Source organism: Phlebotomus papatasi, chromosome 1 (assembly GCF_024763615.1).
Source record: "Phlebotomus papatasi isolate M1 chromosome 1, Ppap_2.1, whole genome shotgun sequence".
Lineage (NCBI taxonomy): Eukaryota > Metazoa > Arthropoda > Insecta > Diptera > Psychodidae > Phlebotomus > Phlebotomus papatasi.
This window is the reverse complement of record NC_077222.1, coordinates 109,160,851-109,182,418: the sequence shown is the minus strand read 5'-3', so window position 1 is coordinate 109,182,418 and position 21,568 is coordinate 109,160,851. Positions and strand designations below refer to the sequence as shown.

The 21,568-nt window shown below is 33.6% G+C and overlaps 3 protein-coding genes across 6 annotated transcripts in view; 1 reads left to right on the top strand and 2 right to left on the bottom strand.

The window, feature by feature from the left end:
• Positions 1-16,212, bottom strand: part of LOC129799205 (integrator complex subunit 4) — a 252,861-nt gene extending 236,649 nt beyond the window's left edge. The window contains exon 1 of the mRNA XM_055842894.1: positions 16,202-16,212. The gene's annotated coding sequence lies outside the window, so the exon portion shown is untranslated. The remainder of the gene's footprint in view (positions 1-16,201) is intronic.
• Positions 1-21,568, top strand: part of LOC129799208 (vacuolar protein sorting-associated protein 33A) — a 132,732-nt gene that overhangs the window by 15,169 nt on the left and 95,995 nt on the right. The window lies entirely within an intron of this gene.
• LOC129799217 (protein tipE-like) lies at positions 1,880-18,367 on the bottom strand. 4 transcript variants are annotated; one of them, XM_055842908.1, is made up of 6 exons: positions 17,581-18,367; positions 10,505-11,875; positions 7,061-7,256; positions 6,825-6,998; positions 6,525-6,761; positions 1,880-3,384 (listed from the first exon to the last, which is right to left on the bottom strand). In XM_055842908.1, the coding sequence occupies exons 2-6, from the start codon at positions 10,722-10,724 to the stop codon at positions 3,336-3,338; spliced, it is 876 nt and encodes a 291-aa protein (XP_055698883.1). In that variant the 5' UTR covers positions 10,725-11,875; positions 17,581-18,367; the 3' UTR covers positions 1,880-3,335. The 4 variants fall into 4 exon arrangements, with proteins under 4 accessions (XP_055698883.1, XP_055698884.1, XP_055698885.1 ...); XM_055842909.1 differs by lacking the exon at positions 17,581-18,367 and adding an exon at positions 14,854-15,773; XM_055842910.1 differs by lacking the exon at positions 17,581-18,367 and adding an exon at positions 14,854-15,146 and having other exon boundaries at positions 1,880-2,794.

Sequence of the window (21,568 nt, the reverse complement as noted above, 5' to 3'; positions counted from 1 at the left end):
TTATTCTAAGAATTCATTTAGGCATCATGTACAACTCGAAATATTTTCATCATTATTTTATTACATTTGTTTTTAAGTCAAATTGGTTTTGTTGGTATAATTTTTAAAAAGAATTAAGAAATAATTTTCTTATAAATCTGAAAAGCAAATTTCATCAGAAACCGCAATTATTTCTGGCTGCAACTATTTGAGCAGTATTTTATTCAATTTGGACAGTAACATTATCTTAATAGTAGATATTTTCAAAATCTCGAGAATAATGGTAATATTCCAAAGAAAAAAATCATTAGAACATTTTTTAGTACATGGCTGCTCTCATGTGTATCTGCGTTATCGACTTTTGTCTGTTGAGAAACATCAATCACTCAGGGAAAGCACATCAACTTATTGAGTTCTTCCGAGTCCTCCTCGTCTTCAAAATCACCACACATAAAGAAAAGTCAGAAACGCAGAAGCACATGAGAACAGTCAGGTACTAAAAAACATCTTCAGGAGAAACATTTCTTCTCTTTCTTTTTTATTGCAATAACACCAAAGGGAAATGGTTGAATTTGACTAAGTATTAATTTAACTAAGTACTAAAATAAGTACTAAAAGCTTCCCTTGATTTTAAAAAGTCTGAGTGATCTTTCACAACAAATTCCAGAATTTCCTATTAAGTTATTGACTGTATGTCCGTGGTCCATCTCCGACTAAGTTAACAGTCGTGAAAGGAACCAACAGAAAAAAAGTCAAAAACGCAGAAGTACATGAGAACCATGTACTAAAAGATTGTGAAAACTGCTCTCTCTTGGAGTTCGAGCAATTAAAATGTTCAGGGGAAACATTTCCTCTTTTTTTGTTGCAATAACACCATAGGGAAATGGATGAATTTAACCAAATACTAATCTAACTAAGAACTAAAATTAGTACTAAAAGTTTCCCTTGACTTTTAGAAAGTCTGGAGTCACTGATCTTCCCCGGTGACTTCTGGATTTCCCTATCAAGATATTGACTATATGTCGGTGGTTCCACTCTGACTAAGAAAAACAGTCGTGATAGAATCCAAGACAAAGAGAGGTCGATAATGCAGAAGCACATGAGGGCAGTCATGTACTAAAAAAAATGTTCAGGTGTAGCATTTCTCCCTTTTACTTTTTATTGAAACAACTATAAGAGAAGTTGATGAATTTAACTAAGGACTAATCCAACTAAGTACTAAAAGTTTCCCTTGACTTTTAGACAGTCTGAGTAATTAATCCAGAGATTAATCTTTCCTAGCGATTGTGGAGTTCCCTATCAAGGTATTAACTAATTTCTGTGGTTCCTCTCTGGCTAAGAAAAACAGTCGTGACAGGATTCAATACAAAAATAAATTCGATTACGAAAGAAGTACATGAGATCTTTCATGTACTAAAAAATGTTAAGGAGAAAGATTTCCTCTTATCATTTTTATTGGAATAAGACTATAAGGGAAGTGAATGAATTTAACTAAGTATCTACCTAAGTATTAAAATAAGTACTAAAAATTTTCCTAGACTTTTACAAAATGAGAAATTTTGTTCTAAATTGCTTTTTAATCACAGTTTTAGACCACGTGAAAATTAATAATATTTTAAAGAGAATGATACATTCGGATAAAAAGTTGAAGTTCTTAAACTGCTGTAGCTGCAAACCAAGATGAATTTCTAAGAATGAAACTATCAAAGATTGATGGAATATTACGGGCTTTAAAGTTAATATGTTTGGAATTTGTTGTCAAAAACCTTAAGTACCAAGGAATTATCCTTTAAAAACTATTAGGTTTTCATCCTGGCACTACAAATCTTCGTCAAATATCTAAATTTAATATTCGAAATTTTTGCAAGTATTAATCTTATTATTTTGAATTTTTTCACTATTTTTGAAAACAATTTAAAAAAATCCTCATTACTAAGTGTGACATGGACTTACTTAAGACCTTTCCAAAACATATTTAGACTTGAAAATCTACCGATCATTTTCCAAGATATTTTATTTCTAAGCTATTTCTTTGAAAAAAGTCTAGAAAATATAAGATCAACTTTAATTTCATTTGAAATTTCTTTCAACGAAGATTAACTGCTAAAAATTTTTAATTTACTGACCAAATTGAATAAAATACTGATCATCAATGTTCTAAGCCATTATGCCATTATATTTTTTTAAAAGGTATTTTCAAGGAGAAATTTTAATAGTGCTCAAAAATTGATTGTTTCTTCTTGCATTTCTTTGGAAAATAGCTTTTTCTCATTAATGTCCTATGCTCGAAGTATAAATGCGAGATTTTCCTTTAATCATTCTATTTTATTTTTGGAATTTTTTTCTTAGTTAAATCATTTTTGGGAAGATGTTCTCAAAAAGCCACTGTAAACCTGTGTGTTGTTGTTGTAAGATGTTGGTAAAAAAAAGAAAAACCGAAAATTTATCAATCATTTTTTTAGAGAAAAAACACAAACAACACAAAAGACAAAAACACAAAGACAATTTTGCAAAGAAAAGACTTTTTTATAAGAATTTGTGTTGTGATTTTATGATATTTTCAGCAATATTTCTACAAAAGTTATTCATTGCTTCCCATTTTTTTTTTGATTTTGCGAAAAAATGTATTCTACAAATGTTATTGCTGGAGATAAGTGTTATTATGTACAACAGAGAAAAACTGACAAAAAGAAAATAGACTGGTGTATGAGACATTGATAAGATTTTCACAACTTTTTGTTTTTGGAAAATATTGATTATTTTCTTTTAATGAAATCCACGAGCGAAAGTCTCCACTTTATCGAAAAATTAGTAACTACAAGAAAGAAAAAAATAAAAAGAAAAAAACATACACTTCATTGCAAATGAACCGTTCTAGGATCAGAGTTGTGAACTTAGCAAATTTCTTACTGAATCTCTTACATGATTGATTTGGCGCATGATAAAAATTATTATCATTCAAATTAAGATGATAAAAATTTGTGCATATCTTGCTTTATATTTTGTACTAAATAATTTAATTTCAATAACATCTCTTTTTTTGTTATTAAAACATTCAACAACAGTTGCATTAAATTACGTGAATTTGTAAAACAATAAATTTGAGAGAATGAAATGACTCGAAAAATTAGTGGATGAATATTGAATAAAGTTCACTGAAGAATGGTGTTAATAAAATTTTTTTTGGCGGTATAATCTTGCATCTATAGAAATCCATCATTTTGTCACTATTTACTATTCTTTTATGTTTAGGTGAATTAAATTCGAAAAAATTCAATGAAACTCAATTGGTGGAGTGAGAAAATCGATGAAAAGCTTTAGAGTTTTGCGCTTATTTTTTTTTTTGAGTCAATTTATTAGTAATCCAATTCATCATCCTCATCATCACTGCGACATAACAGTTTGCTATGAAGATACAAATAGAGAAAAGAAGGAACAAGTCACAAAATTTACAGTGATATTGTGATTATTACAGGTTATAAGTTTAATTGATATGCTTCATGATAAAAATTGCGTGAAATTAATTGGTGGTTAGTGGTATAATAAAATTTTGTGAATAAGAAAATTATCGTGAGCAACAACACAAGATGGGTAATTTTTTTTACAGTAAATCAATAAGCTGATTCATCATTCAATTTGAAAAAATTCCATTCAAGAAACATTCAAAAAAGAAATAAAAGGTAGTTGCTAAAAGGAAAAAGTCAATTTGAACTCAAAATATAGCTTTTAAAATTTAAATATTTGATACGAAACTATGGCGTAAATTTATTCATTTAAAAAAGAAACATTTTTTCTCATGGCAGTGTTAATAAACTTCTGAGTAAGTCCTTAAATAAATTTAGATCACACCCATTGCAACAGCTGTGGATAATTAATAGCAGTACAAGTTCGAAGATCCACTCTATATAATATCACTTGAAAATACGCCACGCCCATAGAAGGGTTATTTTAAAAAATAATCAAAAAAAAGTACCCAAGTAGCAAAATGACGTCAGAATGTTACTTTCATCGTATGATCATTGTAATTATTTCGGCATCAGTTCGTCATATTTTCAGTTTAGAACTAATCTTCACACATCCATCAAATATTATCAGTTAAAATTACCAATTGGTAAGTTTCATTTCATTAACTAACCCAAATCTTACCTCGAGAAAATTACATAAATCATCTGTGTAAAACTTTCGAAAGACCTATGGTATCTTTTTGATTATTTCTGACGTAATTATTTTAAGTAAAATTAAGGTAAATTTGAGGTAAGAGAGTGACTAGACCTTAGGGCTTTCTCAAGTCAATGGATTATTTATAAACAATTTGAATAAAAAACCTTCAAACGATGTGAATTTTCTCTTTGTTTGCAAAGAGCTAGGTCTTTTTGACTATTATCTTTTTAGGTTTCTTTTTTATTATTTCTGAAGTAATTATATTAAGTAAAATTAAGGTAATTTTAGGGTATGAGAGTGACTAGAGCTTAGAGCTCTCTCAAGTCAATGGATTATTTATAAACAATTTGAATAAAGAACCTTCAAACGATGTGAATTTTCTCTTTGTTTGCAAAGAGCTAGGTCGTCATATCTTACCAATACGATAGTTGATTATTATTAACCTCACAAAACGAGATGAGAAATTGTAAACTATAGCTCTTTGCAAATAAAGAGAAAATTCGCATCGTTTGAAGGTTCACTCAGTGCGAACCATGCCCACATTCCCCTACATATATAGATTTTCTGAGTTCCCTGAGTTCCCCGTGGAGAAAGGTGAGCCGACGGTGGATGATACTCTTTATTTTAGGACAGAATGTACTTCCGGTGACTAAATATCCAAAGAAAAGACTAATCAAGAACCACTGAAAAAGACACGATATGTGTCGAAAGCTCTGGTAAATTGTATGTTTTACATTTGGATTGCACTCAATACACCGACGCTCACCGAAAGGATATTCTGTCCTAAAATAATGAATTCCTCGTGAGTTCCCTGAAAAGTGTATGAGTTCCTAGGGTTCTCTAAAAAAAATATATACGAGTTCTCCGAGATCTCTGAAAAATATGAGTTTCTCGGATTCCGGAGAGTTCCTTGAAATATATACCGTAAATGCGGGTAACTTTGATACCCCCCGTTCATAGGCTTTTCTTTATTTCTAGAACTTAAGGACGGTCTCTACCGATCAGATCTACCATGTCTGATCGATGAGACAATCCTTAAATTCTAAAAATAAAGAAAAGCTTACAAACAGGGGGTTCGTAAGCTAACGTAACGTAAGTTCGGGTGTCAAGATTACCCGCACTTCCGATAAGTTCTCCGAGCTCAGTGGTTTCCCCAAGAGTTCCCGGAAAAAATGTATGAGTTCCGCGGGTCTCCTGAAATAAATGTATGGGTTGCCCGGGTTTCCCGTGGGTTCCTGGTAGGATCTCCGGATCTCCGTGAGTTCTCAGTAGGATCCCCGTGGATTCCTTGGTTAAATTGGCTCAATTTCCCCGAAATGAGATACCCTTGTCTCAAATAATATGAATAACGTACGAAAATTGTTATTATGATTCAATTTGTATGCTATAGTAATATTTCCTTATTCGAATGATAACAGCCAGAAGTCATTATTGATCTTACGAGAAGATCTCTCAATTGAAATCGAATTTGTTAACAAAACTTCGTATACCCGTTATTCATACTCAACGATTTTTTCAAAAATTGCACTTCTCGGATATAGACACTAACTAAGTGACGAGAATTGACAGGTTAGAATGTCATTGAGACCCTCATAAGTCGACCCAAGGAACCAAAAATTGATCTTACTCTCCAGAAATGCGTTTTTTAAGGTATCTTAAAATTGAACCGAACGAGTGCATTTTTAATAATAATAATAATATGCTTTATTCAGAAAAATAGGATCATCCCTTTTACAATTGTGATAGAAAATTGTAAAAAGGATGATCCTTTTTTTGTGAATACAGTGTACTATTATTATTAAAAATGTACTCGATCAGTTCAATTTTAAGATACCTTTAAAAACGCATCTCTGGAGAGTAAGATTAATTTTTGTTCCTTGGGTCGACTTATGAGGACTTCATGTTTGCTTTGGTTTTGGAACTTGTCCTAAAGGACATTTCGTTCATATTTGCTAATATCCTTGAAACATTACTTCACTTCTTTTCCAGGTCAATGGTATTACATTTTTAAGGACATCCCTTTGCCAATAAATTTTACTACAACATAAAATGCTATCATAAGGAAAAAATATAGGCGTGGCTAAATATCATGAGTTCTCATTCCTAGAAAAAATTATTAACCTTTTATAAAATGTATTACTATTAGCAACAAGCCCTGAGAGGGCTTTATCTAAATAAAAACGGGACTTACTCAGAAGGTCAAATACTATCTTTTTGTGTACTAAAACCTTCAAATAAAATCATTTAAATTTATTAAAAATTATTTTATAAAAAGTGCAGGGCGTGTGTTGCAGAGGTTTAGAAATGAAATTATACAATTTATAATAAACGGACAAATGAAATGATATTCTATCACAATTAGTCTTTTTGTAAAAGGTACTTACTCTTCTTTGGTCGGGAATTTTTCCGCATAGATTCTAGTTGTCTTGTGACATGCCTTATCACAGCACGGACAATACCAATAGCTGAGAACGCCAATGGAAATAGCAAATAGGACATTGGGGATAATCAGGGAGAGAATTAGATGTTTGAGGTTGTCCTCCCATGAATAGCGTGAAATGACAATTTCCGGATATGCTCGACTGTAGAAACACGGAAATGGTTCACCCATGTGAGAGAAACTGAAAGGAGCCATTGAAGGAAGTTAGAGAATGTCTTAAAATTGTGAATTTCATGAATTTTACCCAAATTGTTTGGCAAATTCTGAGCAGTTGACGCGCGGTGGATATCCGCATCCCTCGGAATTTACAAGGAATCTCGTGTCACCCACATCCCATGTCACTTCCGTGATATCCCTCGGCTCCTTCTGCCACTCATGCCATGGAATTTTTGTATAATTCACCAGCAATTGATGACATCTGCAAATATGGCTGTTTTGTAAAGACCATGGAAGGTTTTAGAGTAGGATTTTTGGGGTTACTTTAGTGGGGCTGTTGTACAACCCTCTCGACATGAGCTCCACGTGCAATTTCTCAGTCCCTCTGCATACGAATGATCTACCACGATACAGGTTACGGGAATGGGATCATAATCAGCAACAATTGTTGAAATTGCCGGATCCACGACGAATGGTATCAAAAAGAGGAAGGCAAACACTGATAAAATTGCTGTAGTTCCTGTAAAAGAACAAAACGATTGAAAATTCTAAATGACTAATAAATAATTCAGTTTAAGTTAACAAATTGTTCTATTTTTATCAGTAAATGAGGAAAATGATGAAAAGTCAATTAAACCCATCCCAAGTGGCATTGCATGACTAGAAAGGGCACGAAATTACAAGTTATACGTATATATAAAATTTGAATGTCTTTAGTGTTACGTTAGATGAACTATTCAAATTATCCTAGTTTGATAATAATCGAAATTGATGTGTTTAGTGTCGAAGTGCTGACGTCAGGATGACTATTTACTATAACGTGCTTTACGATTATCAAAAAAGAAATGTCGAAAAGGTGAATGAACTCAGACTACACATAGAAATATTTCTTCTTCTATTGTTTATTCCTTGTTTTTTTTTTTACAAAAAGGTGTCAAGCAAATGATCAAAAAATTGCAAATGAATTTCAAAAAATTACCTAAATTTTTTATATAAAAATTATCGAAATTTCATCTGAATTCGTTTTAAATTATTATAAAGACATAATTAGGACTATGATATTATTATAATGGCGCTATCACAGAACCTACTTAATATCTTTTGACAAGATTAAAAAATCATTATTGAGTGGTCCAATAGTTCAGCGTTGAAACGGAACCCCGAAGGCCCGAATTACTTCTGATTTATTCAGGAATATAGTCTATAGTTGGTTGAACCATTAAAGGTTAATGGCACTGTGACACTGTGAACTATGCCAAGATTAACTAGTAATCAGTCAAAAACTTATCTGGTTACGCTCGTGAATTTGGAGTCTGGACTCTTCTGATTATCATTAGGTACGATTAATGGAACTTGGTATGGCTGCACTATAATTAGTCAATTTCGAAGAAGTCGAAATTTGGGTTCTTCAAGAGTTTCGGGCCAAAAATATCTCGTTTTACTATTACGGTGTTTAGGTATTGACAACAAAATGTCTAAAATGTTTAGCTGTCGTCGGATGATACTTTAACACTAAACCTACCGACCATTTTTAGTCGATTTTCCTAACGCATTCGGTTAAAGGATGGACCACGGTAGGTAAGACACTCGTTAGTTTTGTTTTTAAAAGAGGAAAAAAATTAAAATTTAAACACTGAAAAATAAATTACATGCATATTTTTAGAAATTCATTAAGTTTGATAGTGACTTTGTACCGTTTAAATATATGTTTATTTTATAAAGCTTTTAAGCTGGTCAATTTGACCGGTTCTGGTATGTTTAGTTTTAAATTAATCATCTTTTGTATTTCTCATGTAATTTCCTATCTGTCACTGATAAAAACGAAAAATTACTTTATGAACTAGTATATATGACTTTTAAGGACCTCAGATGACTATGTCTATACGTCAGACTTACTAAAATTCGCCTATGTTGTGATAACTAGTTTTTGCTACTTGGGTATCAAGATGGTATTTTTTTTTCAATTTAATTAATTCGTTTATACGGTTTATGTATTGGAGACTATTTTTTTGCTGATTGGGATAAATTAAATACCACGATGCGATACTTAATTTTCGCTTTCCCTGGAATAGGGAAAAGTGCCCATGCTTTGCACGGTCCCAAGCTTTACAATGACTAAAGTTTTCCTATGTTTCTGAATAAATACGACTCCGCAATATATTTTAAAAACAAGACACTTTCCCTTAGTTTTAAAATATAGAAAAGGTGTGTCACATTTATTGAAAAACATACGAAAAATTTAGTCATTGTAAAGCTTGGGACCGTGTAAAGCATGGGCACTTTCCCCTACTTAGAGGAAAATGGTGAGCTTACAAAAGTCGTCAGCTTTATTATTATAGACCAAAATAGAATATAGGATTAACAAAAAAGAATTGTTAGATTAGATTTGTTGCTTTAGAAAAAAAAAACAATTGCAATACTCTAAGCCTGACGATACGATATTCGAAAGTTAACCATCTTCCCCTTACTATTTTTAAACTTTTAAGTATTATTTTTATCATTTTAATTATATTCAAACCAATGAATTATTACTGCATAAATTCATTTTATTACTAATAAAAATATTAAAGTCCAAAAGCAGGAGAACGAATTTATTACGGTTGTGTCTTTATATTATTCGTAAGGATTGAAAGAGCTACGCTTAATAATCTAAAAAATTATATAAATATTTGCTATTAACCTTTATTTATCTAACTTTAGGAAAATTAATGTAGGGTGGTGTCACCACTTCTCGCCAGTGACCCACTTTTCGCCACCTATAGTTAAATCGAAGAAAAACCATGTTATACGAGTAATAAAAGAGATATCAGGGAGAAAAGCAACGCTGAATATATTTTTCCATAATATTGTCCAAAATAATTGAGTTTAAGCCTTTTCAAGTAGGTGGCGAAAAGTGGTTATTTTTGATTTTTTAACAAAAATATATATTTTAGGTAATCCACCGTTAAATTGAGGGACTATTAGTTTGATATATCTAAAGACAACATATCTAAGTAAGTTTGTGTCAAATTTCAGTTACTTTATAATAAGGGTTTAAAAATTATAATTGAATTAGTTTCAGTTTTTCCTAAAAGTGGCGATAAGTGATTACTCCACCCTAAACAAACACTAAACGCAAACGACATTCTTTTCTGAATTAATTCATCAACATTATCATCATTTTCAACCATTCATCCTTATCGGGGACGCGGGCCTAGGACATTCAGGTTAGCAGCCTACGCCTGTCGATCCACCGCCACGTCAGGAAGATGTTTGAGGTGGGTCTTAAGGGAGCCGCCTTGTCCAAGGCACCCCAATTATTTCAATTAATTTAATTAACTAAAATACTGAGACGATTTTCTCTCAAAGAAAAGAAAGTCAAATTGTACAAAATAGCCCTACTTTGCGCTAATTACTTTGAATAATTGATTAATCATAAGATAAAAGTGAATTTTCCGTGCTATAAAACGAAAATTCATAATGAATGCTTATGTAAATTTAACAGACCGGAATTTTCGTGCCCGCCTAAACGATAATTCTATTGAATTTAATCCCTTCTGGGAGAATAATGCTTGGAAAATTGTTTTCAATCACTCCATGGGGAACATCAATTAATTAAGAGACTGTAAAAGGAAATGAGGACATCCTCTTGAAAATTCCCTAAAGCAATATTAAATGGAGAGAAATTTGCCATGAATTAATTAGAGTGATAGAGTGCAGGGTATTACAATGGTAGTGGGTGGTGGTGGGAATTGGCTGAAAATGTGCGAAATAACGCTGAAAACTCACCTAAACATAGTGATGTATAAAATTTCGCTTTTTCCAGGAAAGTCGGTTCCTCAACTCCGTCGCCCGGTTGAGGTGACTGAGGCTTGGAGTTAATGCTCAATTTGCTATTTTGCAGGCTGGCCGTGCCCGAGAAGCCCCTCTCGGAGGCCGTAGGTGATGTAGGTGAACCCGAAGGACCAATTGATGGTAGTGAAGAGTGCGTTGACTGATGGGTACTCATTTTTTGTTTTTTGGGAAATCTTCACAAATGAGCTCTCATATATAGTCCTTTTGGTGTCCTCTGTGCCTCTTACTTTGATTTATTTTTTTTTGTTAAGTGTTTTGTCCCCTATTGTGTATTAACTATTTGTGTCGCTCGCAATATCGATTATCTGGTCAATTTTCCTGGCAATTTTCCCACGACAATTCTCAATACTTTACAATATTTATCAATATTTCTCATTCTATTTATGTACATAAGACAAAGAAATCGAGTGAATATTTCTTCAGAATGTCCTTAATATAGCATCTACGGTCGAATTTTTTTTCTCTCTCTAAATTTATTTAACCTAACGATTTTTTTTCCTTAAGAATTTTGTTATAGAATAATTTTGTTCAATATGTGTATCTTTTGGTAATTTTTAAAAATTTTTCTTTTACTTTCTTCACGCATTCCTCCTGACTTGGCCCAAATAAAATAAATCTCTGATCGTTTTCTTTTCTATATGTACCTCTGGAATCCTTTTTAGCACTTTAATTTTTCTTTTACGGTGTATCTATTTTGGATTTGTTATTGGTGTGAATTTTTTTTTCAAAATTTTCAGTGTCTCTGCCTGGGGTCCCTCTTGCTGTTCTACCAATTGCAGTAATTCAAAAGATTGACGAATTATTTTCTCGATAAAATTCCTCTTAGAATAAGTAAAAGTGAAATTAAATTGAAATATCTTCCTTATATAGAAATACTATTTTGCATATATAATTTCACGAGCAATTATCACAATATTGTTTCTATTGAGAAATATATTTGTTTAAACTAGTTGTCTAAAAAATGTTCCTTACGGTATTTGAAAGGTAATTTCAACTATTTTTCATTGGAAATTAGAATAAAAATTTAGCAAAGAGTGCGACCGCTCAAAATTTACTTCTTTTGTGTAGTATTTTAGTAGAAGAAAATGGGTTTTAGTGAGACACTTGCATTATTTATGTACAGCTTTCCGTATTTTCTTTTTCTTGCTAAGAATTTTCTTTAAAAATTTGTGATTGTGAGTGAAATTTTTGTTTTGTTGCTCCGTGTGATTTTAAAAAGTGAGGCAATTTAATTGTCTAAAGCGAAAACGTCATCAGATAGATGATGTGTTGGACTGTCTCGGTCTTCTTGCAATAGAGGAATGCCTGAAAAGATCAAGAAAGAAATAATTGGTATTAGAAATTGAAATTTTTAAAATGATTCACTACACAGAAATTATTATTTTGTAAAATTATTCGTAAAACATTGTACTTTTTCTAGAAACATTGTTTGCAACATGAGCACTTAACAAACATATTTTGTTCTTTTACAAACATTTGTTCGTCTAATTTGTCTATCTAGCAAAACTTTACCAACAAATTACAAAATTTTACGAACACTTTTCTGTGTGTTTGCGAACATTTACGAACGAATGTTTGTAAGAGAGTAAAAATAGTCGTTAAGTGATCATGTTGCAAACAATGTTTGTAAAAAGTACAAACTTTTACGAACTTGTTTGTGAATTATACGATTTATGAGCATTTCGTAAGTTTCCAGTAGGAATTCACAAACATTTATGCTTAATTTTAGAGTAGTATATCTCATCTCCTAATGAAGATAATCGGATAAATATTATTCAAAATCTTGGTTGATTAACTTTCAGAATTTGGGACATTAAGTCCCCTCAGATTAAACCAAATTAGTCATGGCTATCTAGAACTATTTATGTCGAAGAAGACCGTCTTTGCAATGCCTTTTTATTAATTTAGCCATCTATTTCTAGAACCAGGAATGGCTCAAGAATGAATGAACAATTTGTTATATTATCTCAAAGAATATAATTTTTTGTATGAAACCTTTGGATATGTTAGTTTTTTATCCATCCATTTTTACTAGAATTTTGTAATTTTCCATGTTAAGAAAAAATATCAGAAAAATATTTATATTCAAACTGTTGAAGGTATCGACTTGAAATGTTCTAAGCACCCTCCTCGCAATATTAAAATAAAACAAACAAATAATATACGGTCACGAAAAATTACAGCGATATTTAAAAAATAATAAAGGAGAGTACTATAAAAAAGAAAAATTATTTTTAGTCTTTTTATAAAATATGTGAGAAATCAAAATCGTCGAAGTTTAAAGAACATGTAAATTTAAAAGACTTATGCCCTACACAGAAGACTTCCGAATTAAGCTGAGACACAACATAGTGAGAAACTAATGGGAATGTAGTATAATGTTCTGGAAAGACCTACGGCATAAACCGAGAGACAGCTTGGAGTAATTATAATCAAAATAATGATTAGACTACATTCCCATCAGTTTCCCACTAAGCCGTCTCTCGACTTAAGCCGTAATGCCGGCTTCAGACTGGAGATTTAGCCCAGTTCCCGAAGGTCTCAAAAATCTAAATAACAAGCAATTTTATTGATTTTTAAAAATCTAATGGAATATTTGCCATTAATATAAAATCCTAAACAACAATTTCCTAAAATATCGTGCCTGATAAGGAATTAAAGAACTTAAGCCAGATGGCTAAGCCTTCGGTCTGAAGCCCGTATAAGCCAGTCGAAGCCCTTAAGGGGTAACTAAGTTATTTAATTTAAACTCTTCAGCATTTTCAAAACTATAAGTTTAAATTATATTTTCAGAAGATCTCATTTAAGAAATTTAAAAAAATCAGTCATTAGAACCAGATTTTCCGTGACATCTTCTTTTTAAAGGGGTGGCAAAGCGTCCCTACTCCGCGAAGTAGTCCAATTCGTGACATAGATGTTATACATAGGAGGTTCCTTCACATCATTTACCGTTTACCAGTTCTCAACCAATTTAAACCGATTCATGATTCACTCAAAAGATCCCACAAAATATTATAGTCCTAAGAGTAATAAAATTGATTTGTAAATAAAAATTACTTATCGGTTTATAAACGGTTCATAACCGGTTTACAATCTATTTGAACTTATTTATAAATCACTTAAAATATATCACTTAAATATCTTAGGAGTAATATAATTGAATATCGAATAAAAATTAGTTATCGGTTTTGAACCTGTTCATTACCGTTTCAAAACCAATGGGAATCGGTTCAGCCTTGTCAAGAATTCCAAGATCTTTCAAATGAGCCCAAACATAATAGGTACCATTTTGTTGAGAAATACTTTTTTTTTTAATCTTTGACCTTGAAAACCCGAATTAACCGGATGGGGTAATTCGGAATCATGTCTATTTTGGAATTTTGAGATTTTCTAACTGTTTCAGATGATCAAAAAGAAAAAGAAAATCACGAAAAAGTAGACTTCTTCGTTGTTATTTCTTTTTACCATCAAGAATTGTCTGGTAATCTCAAAGTTCCAAGTTAAATATGATTCCAAATTACCTCATCTTGCCTTAGACGTTTTGAGTGTACCAAGAACTTTCATTTACGCTATTATGTTAATTTATTTTAAAACATTTACACCCAATGGGGACGAGAGCCTAAGGTACCTAGGCCAGAATTCCACGCCTCCCAATGTAAGACTCTGGCATTTTAGGAAGGTAATCGAAATTTTTTCGAGACGATCCGAGAAAAGATCCTGAATTTGTTTCAGTTAGCTTTTCTTGAATTCTAGCACTTAAGGATGATCTTCATCAATCTGATCAATAAAGATTATGCTTAAGCGTTAAAATTAAAGAAAAGCTTACGAGGCGCAGAGGTGCAGTCATCGCATGTACGGTGGAGTCTACACTTATGGATGCTATACACTTATGGACAGCGTGAAAAAATTTTAAGTTTTTACGTAAAACAGATTTAGAAAAGTTATAAAATTATTAGTTTATGATGTAATTAACACTCTTTTTGATTTTTCGAAATCTTTTTAGTGTAATAACTTAAGATTTTTGCGTTGTCCATAAGTGTATATAGCATCCATAAGTGTAGACTCCACCCTACGGTATTTTGAAAAACTATTCAAGCCATTGTAAGGAGACCTCGAACTCAGGGGAGATCTAGGACTAGATGGCTGAATCAAATTCAGGATCTTGTCTTGGAGCGCCTTGGGATCAAACTCGAACATCTTCCTGTGGGCTGTTAACCTTGTTGTAATAGGCCTGCAACCCCAATAGGGATAAGCGGTGACTCAGGGTTTTAATAAGAGCTTACGTGACGGATCTCAGAGAGCCATAACAGAATCCGTTCCTCCGCCACCGCCATCACCCAAATTGTGCTGTGAGTTGTTTTTGCTACCAGGCGGTAGTATGGTATCCGCACTGACGCATCCTTTAAAGCGCATCTTAGCGTCATCACCAACGACTACGCTCCTCTGGCAGAGAATAAGGGTGAGGCAGCTGACGACAAAGAGAACTGATGGCAGGATTGAAGCTATAAGGAACTGACGATAGGTGACTTCGAGATTGAAACGTGCGACTGCGACTTCCTTATTGCTGTCCGAGAAGAAGCAGGGAAAACGTGCCCTTGCATTGTGATCAGTCCCATCTTTGCCGTAGTCTTTGAGGAAATCCTTGCACTCATCCTGAAGGGTATTGACACATCCTTCTAGGTTTATCATGAGCCTCGATTCATTCCAGATTGTGAGTTCTTGCTCCAGTGGAGCTATGAGCTTTTGGGGCTTGGCTACAGCTACATGGAGGTAGCTTAAGTAGGTGAAGTTGGTTAGGTCTGTCAGGACATTTTTGTCCAAAGTTGATCCATTGATACAGTCAACGGCTTCGACACCAACTGATGTGTTCTGGATGTTGTAGCAGGAAGCCATCATGACGTTGTCTTCTTCTTCGTTCCACACTTCCGTTTGCGTGGCTTTGTCTATGGCGCTCTGACATTGGGATAGGTAGACCTTGTCACCGGATAGGAGGACTATGTTTTTGTTGCGCGTTGGGATGTCCACACAGCGTCGATCGCAGTTGTAGGGTGTGCGTATTTTCCTGCAGGTTCCGCGATTGCAGGTGAATAGACCGGAAATTTCTATGCATGTAATCTTTCCGCGTCTTCCGGAACATTTTAGCGGTGGATCAGTACTGGCGAAGACGCACTCAAAGGCATCGGTGATATTGATGCAGGCTCCAGCTGTGCAATTGAATGTTCCGGTTAGATTCTTGCACTCATCAGCTATGCAACGGGCTTTTTTGGAATTTTCCTGGTCTATGCCGTAGCATGTTTTATTGGCGGAATTCGTACAGTTGGCTAGGGTTAAGCTACTGCCATTGTTGCGGAGGTTAACGTAGATCTGGATGCAGGCTCCTGATGTCTTGCTGAGACACCATTCTCCGCATGAGCCCCATTCACAGGCATCCTTGTTGACGGCTCTGGTGGTGGTGCACATTACAGGAACTTCATTGATGCCACTGTTGAAAGCTCTTGTCGAGGGCATATAGATGGCAACTGTGAGATATACTAGAGCCACTGAGCTTAGGACAAGGGTCATCTGACATATACATATTGTTCCGCATATTTTGGTGTCCTGTGGTGGAATTATTAAATCCTCAACTGGAACCTTCTTTCCCATTTTTTCACGGTTCTTCCTTTGTTCTTTGCCTTTGTGTGGTAAATTTGGTCAGATGGGTAGAAAATGTCAGAGTAATTCCACAGCGTATCACTATTGATCCATGAAAATTTCTCTAGAGCCAATCATTGTACTAAATTGTTGGGGGGATATTGATTTTTCTTTTCACTCAGCTGAAACACGCAAAAAAACTGACCTAAACACCTATTTTTCAGCACTTTTCCGGCGCCCCTCTATTCATGAGCTTTTCCTAGTGCTTTCCCCAATGCAGAAGATTCCTGGAGTGTAGGAATTTTTGCTTTGTGAAAGTTTTCTTTCTGGGAAAATTGTGGTTAGAATACCACAGTGAACAATGTTGCAAGGAAAAGCAGAAAATTGTATGATACGGAACTTTTCTTTGCTAATTTTGGCCCCTTAACAATTCTAAGCACCAATTCCTTTTCCAATTGGATTTCCTTCTTCTGGAATTTTCTTAGTTTACACACTGACAACTCCACAAAGAATAATTTTCACCAATCCTCCAGGGACTGGATTTTGTGCAAAAGCTACCGCTGAAAGCTCCTTGGAGCTCACAAAGATGCCACAAAAAAGACTTTGAAAACACTTTTTCTTTATGAGGGAAGTTTTTCAAATGAACACAAAAGGGGCCTTTAGGAGATTTTTCCTAGAAATTTTCACACGAGTGAAAAATCTCCATTGCTCCACTGCAGAAGAGGACGTTTTGTGGGTGAACAGCGATTTCGCATGTGCCTTCTCACCGAAAGTGGGCGAGATGGGTGGAAAAATGCGCGCGCAAGCAAAAAGCTCTGATTGCAATTTGCACTCCCTGTCAAATGGATTGGGGGAACGGGAGCTTTTTCTCCCAGACATTCTGCAGATAATGGTGACTGGTGTTGGCTTATTTCCTCCACTTATCCCTCTGTGGTATCTTGTATTATCTCTCTTCCTCCTGGGAAAGTTCTAGCCTTCCCGAATGTTCTATGTTCTACAATCGAAGTTTCAAGCAGAATTTAGCGCGATTTAGATAAACAAAAACTGCAGTTTTTTTTTTAAATTAAAAATAGGCCAATATTTCAGGTATCCTGAAATATCCTTTAGGGATATACCAAATTTATTTGGGTGCATATAACCTCGAGAATGCGGTTGATGTCGAAAAGTAGAGCAATATGGAAATTTGCATGCAGTCACATTAAAGTTGATGCAAGTGCAGAAAGTAGCATAATTACAGAGAATGTCTTTCTGTGCTCCACAGCAAAACTGTGGCAATTGCGATACTATATTTTTGTTCTTAACAATCGATATGGGAAACACCATTTCTATTTTTTGTCTTGATATTTCTATCAATAATTGAATATTTTATGCATACTTACTCTCTCTTTTTTTTTTTGTTAGTCGCCCCCAAAGACTGTCTGGTTTTAAAGCTTTTCGTTGATGTGACTAAACTCGAGGATTGTCTCTATTGTTGATAATAATTCACTAGAAAATTTTACTTAATTAGCATCACAACTTTTTTATTATTCACTTTTTTTCGCTGCAATTTGGGCGACTTTCAAACTTATATTGACTGCATTGAGCTTTTTTTTTACTGTATTTTAGAGGCAAACTTTTTTTTTCAAATTTTCTATAGCTTTCAATGTATCTTCCTTTTGGGCAATTCTAAATATCCTTAGGATTCATTTGATACTATTATTTCGATAGAAAAAAAATTTAATAAAAACTTTTGACTAATTTAAAGTCAATTGAATATGAAGCTCCATTAAGCTCTTCAATATTCACCCATCTAATTCACTTTCAGTGAACTTTTTAACTATTTACACACTGTCAACAGGGAAATGTGATATCGTCTCTCTTCTCCAATATTCCCCAGTTTGCTGTAGACCACAAAAAATTGCGTGAAAATTTTCACAATTCACTTGGGATCGAATGTTTAGAGTGGCTAAACTTCCCACTAACTTTTCACTGACTGAAAGCTCATGGCTTCTGAGGGTGGTTATTCTGAAGGTGCATGGATGAAAGGAAACTAGAGTAAAATTCAAGTCCTCCAGAGGATGTTTATTTGAGGATTTTCACACGGGAAATTGTCACAGAAGTACTAAATGAATTTTATGGTGTCTTGTTGTGTAGGTGTAATGTCCTTACATCAAATATATCTATCTCACTTCTATTTACACCAACTTCTTACGTCAACTACCATAGCTTTGCGTGTGGAATAATAAGGATGGATTGAGAAAGCTCCCAAATTAGTATTAGTGGACAGAACTTTAAAAATATCCCTCCAGATGGTGCGATAAATTGGCGCATGATCCTTTTGCTGGGTTCTAAAAACTTTTGCTATATACCAAAAAAAAAGCTCTCAAAGCTCCTTTTTCCCCAACTTACCCAACCTTCCCGCTCTTTATTCACCAAACCAACCAAGAAAAAAAGTGCCAAAAACTTCAGAGCAATAAATGTTAAATGTTGTGAATGAATCTTCCCAATTTCAGACTAGATGAATAAATCGACCACAAATACCCATTGAATTCGATTCTAATGTTCCATTATGTTGCTGGCCTCAATAGATGCCATGATTGATATTTATTGCACAATCATTAAACATTTATCTGTTTTTATTCTCGTTCGTGGTGATTGGTCAGGGAAAAAAAGCAGAGAAAAAGAGGCATCCGTGTCGATAGCAGTGAATTGCACATGAAAGAACATTTTCCCTTCACTTAAATTATTAATTGCACCCTCAATCAATAATAAACTTATTCAGTTTGTATTGGAAAACAATCAACAACAAACCATCCTCAATTATGGAAGGTTTTTTTGATGAAATTGGGAGATATTTTGGGATATCAATTTAGGATGCTATTGCCGAAAAGTTGTTTTATCTTGTTCCAATTGCATAATAAATTAAAAAGCTTTCGGGGATATTAGGATTTGAAGTTATTGTGAAATTTTTCAGAGTACACTCAGTCCCGGCATTAAGTCGTTCGGGATTATGCACCTGACGGAATTATGCACATACAATTATGCAAGTTTGCCTACCCTTGGTAGTCAATTTATGAACTCATTTTTGAAATACGCCTGAATGTATACTATTGTGCAACGCGGGACATTTGAAAACATTTTGCTACTTTTTCAGAATAAAACTTTAATTTCTTTTATTAGGGTAATTTTTTTTTTAAATATTCTAACCATTTATTGAAGAACTCTGGCCAAAAAGTACTGTTTGTTAATGCCTTTCTATTAAACAATTGAATCTTTTTGTTTGAACTACTTTTACTCCGCACGAAATTCGTTCTACGGCCGATTTATTCAAAAGAAAATGTGCATAATCCCGGGACTGAGTGTAGAGGATATAGAGAAAAGCGGATTCAAGCTTCGGACAACTGACCTATGATTCTTTTCAGGAAATTTGAGGCATGGGACTAGCTATTAAAAAGTAATAATAATTATTATTCACAGCAAATAAGCCTATATAGGGTAAGGTGGGGTAATTTGAAACTCTGTCAATTCCTAACAGTTTTCTATGGCAAAAGGAAAAAAACAATGAAGAAGTACTCTCGGATATAAAGTCTTGTACTACTTCGTGGTTTTCTTTTTCTCTTTGACCATCTAAAACTTTTGGGAGATCTAAAAATTCCAAAATAGACATGATTCCGAATTACCGCACCTTACCCTATTGCTTTATTTGCTGTGAAGAAGAATAATTATTTCTTCTATTGCTTTAAAGTTCTCATAAAAAGCTCTTTAAATGGGTCCCGGTCAAAATCCCGAAAGCCAAAATCCCGAAAGCCAAAATCCCGAAAGCCAAAATCCCGAAAGCCAAAATCCCGAACGCCAAAATCCCGAAAGCCAAAATCCCGAATTCTTAAAAGTATCATAACTACTCCCACGATTGCACTCGCTGTTGCTGGAGGCAAAGGGAAATCTTCTGTGCCTTGGGAAATTATTTTGGCTTTCGGGATTTTGGCTTTCGGGATTTTGGCTGCCACCGCTTTAAATATATAAGATTTGGAAAATTTTAAACTTATTGAAAATATGCGAATAAAATACAATTTTTTGTAGTTTTTTTTTATGTAAAAAAACACCCATCCTTCCAAACAGCCTTTAGTTCGGCCGGACAGAATTGAAAGAGGGAAAGCTTTCAATTCTGTCTGGCCTATTTCCAATGCAAACGTAACGATGATATTGTAACAAACAACATACAGCCTGCGAAGGGACATTTCCATCGTTTGGTCCTGGAGGCTGGAATCAACGCTAAGACGGCGATGGACGCATGGGAAAGGGGTAAAAAAATAAGACGAAATGAGATGAAAATAAATTGAATTGAATTGAATTGAAAATAATATAATAAATGAGGCGCTCAGAGCAAAAAAAACTCCAAGTCGTATGCATTCCCCTATTAAAATAACGGTTTTTTTGTTCTGAGCTCCTCAAATAATAAAAAAAAAATCACTGAGTTACAATACTTTTATATTTTACGAATAAAAAATTGAAATGTTAAAATTTATTAGGAGGAAGTAAAAAACATTAAAAAGGCTATCTTTTGGGCTAAACTTTACCATATGATGTAATTTGGTTCTACAAGGCTCAATTCCTTTTAAAATATGAGAAAAAAGCTTTTTTTGAAAGGTGCACCAATTCAAAACTGCTTCACTTACCCCTAAAACATTATAAATTTACATTTTATTAACTTCAGAGATAAAACTTTGAGACAAAGTGTTCTTGTCAATTTATTTGATAATTATTAAAAAGTTCAAAATTTTTAATCTTATTCTTCACTTGGTTAAAAAAAATTTAAAGTATATTTTATTATATTTTTAATTACTCGCGCGGTATTTGAATTGAAGTTAAGAACCTAATGAATATAGCCACTTTCTTCAATCTAGAGGGAAGTGGGGGCACTTTATGAATTGGGGCACCTTTGAAATAGGACTTTTCCTTTTTAAGAGCAATTAAGTAAGGCTCTAGTTCCATTTAAAAATAGAAGAAAAAATCCTTATTACAGAGGTACCTCAATTCAAAGGTATCCAATTTTCCCCAATTTCAATATTGTCCCACTTATTGATCCTCTTATAATAAAATCTAAGATTGGGGATGCAAATGAAAATTATGTTGATAGTCCCCTGATCGATTTCAAGAAGAATCTCAAAATTTATGTGTGTTTCATGTAAGTTTTAAAATTTTCTCAGTAATCTTTAGGGAATTTGCTCTAAAATATGTATTTCATATTTTTGAAAAATAACAAAAACTAACAAATAAAGCATTTAGAGTGATCGGAACGCGATGTCTTAGATGAACAAAATTGTAGTCCTAAGTGGTGCTTATCGTCTGGTGTCAATGGAATTTTAATATTTTGTTTAGTTTATTTAA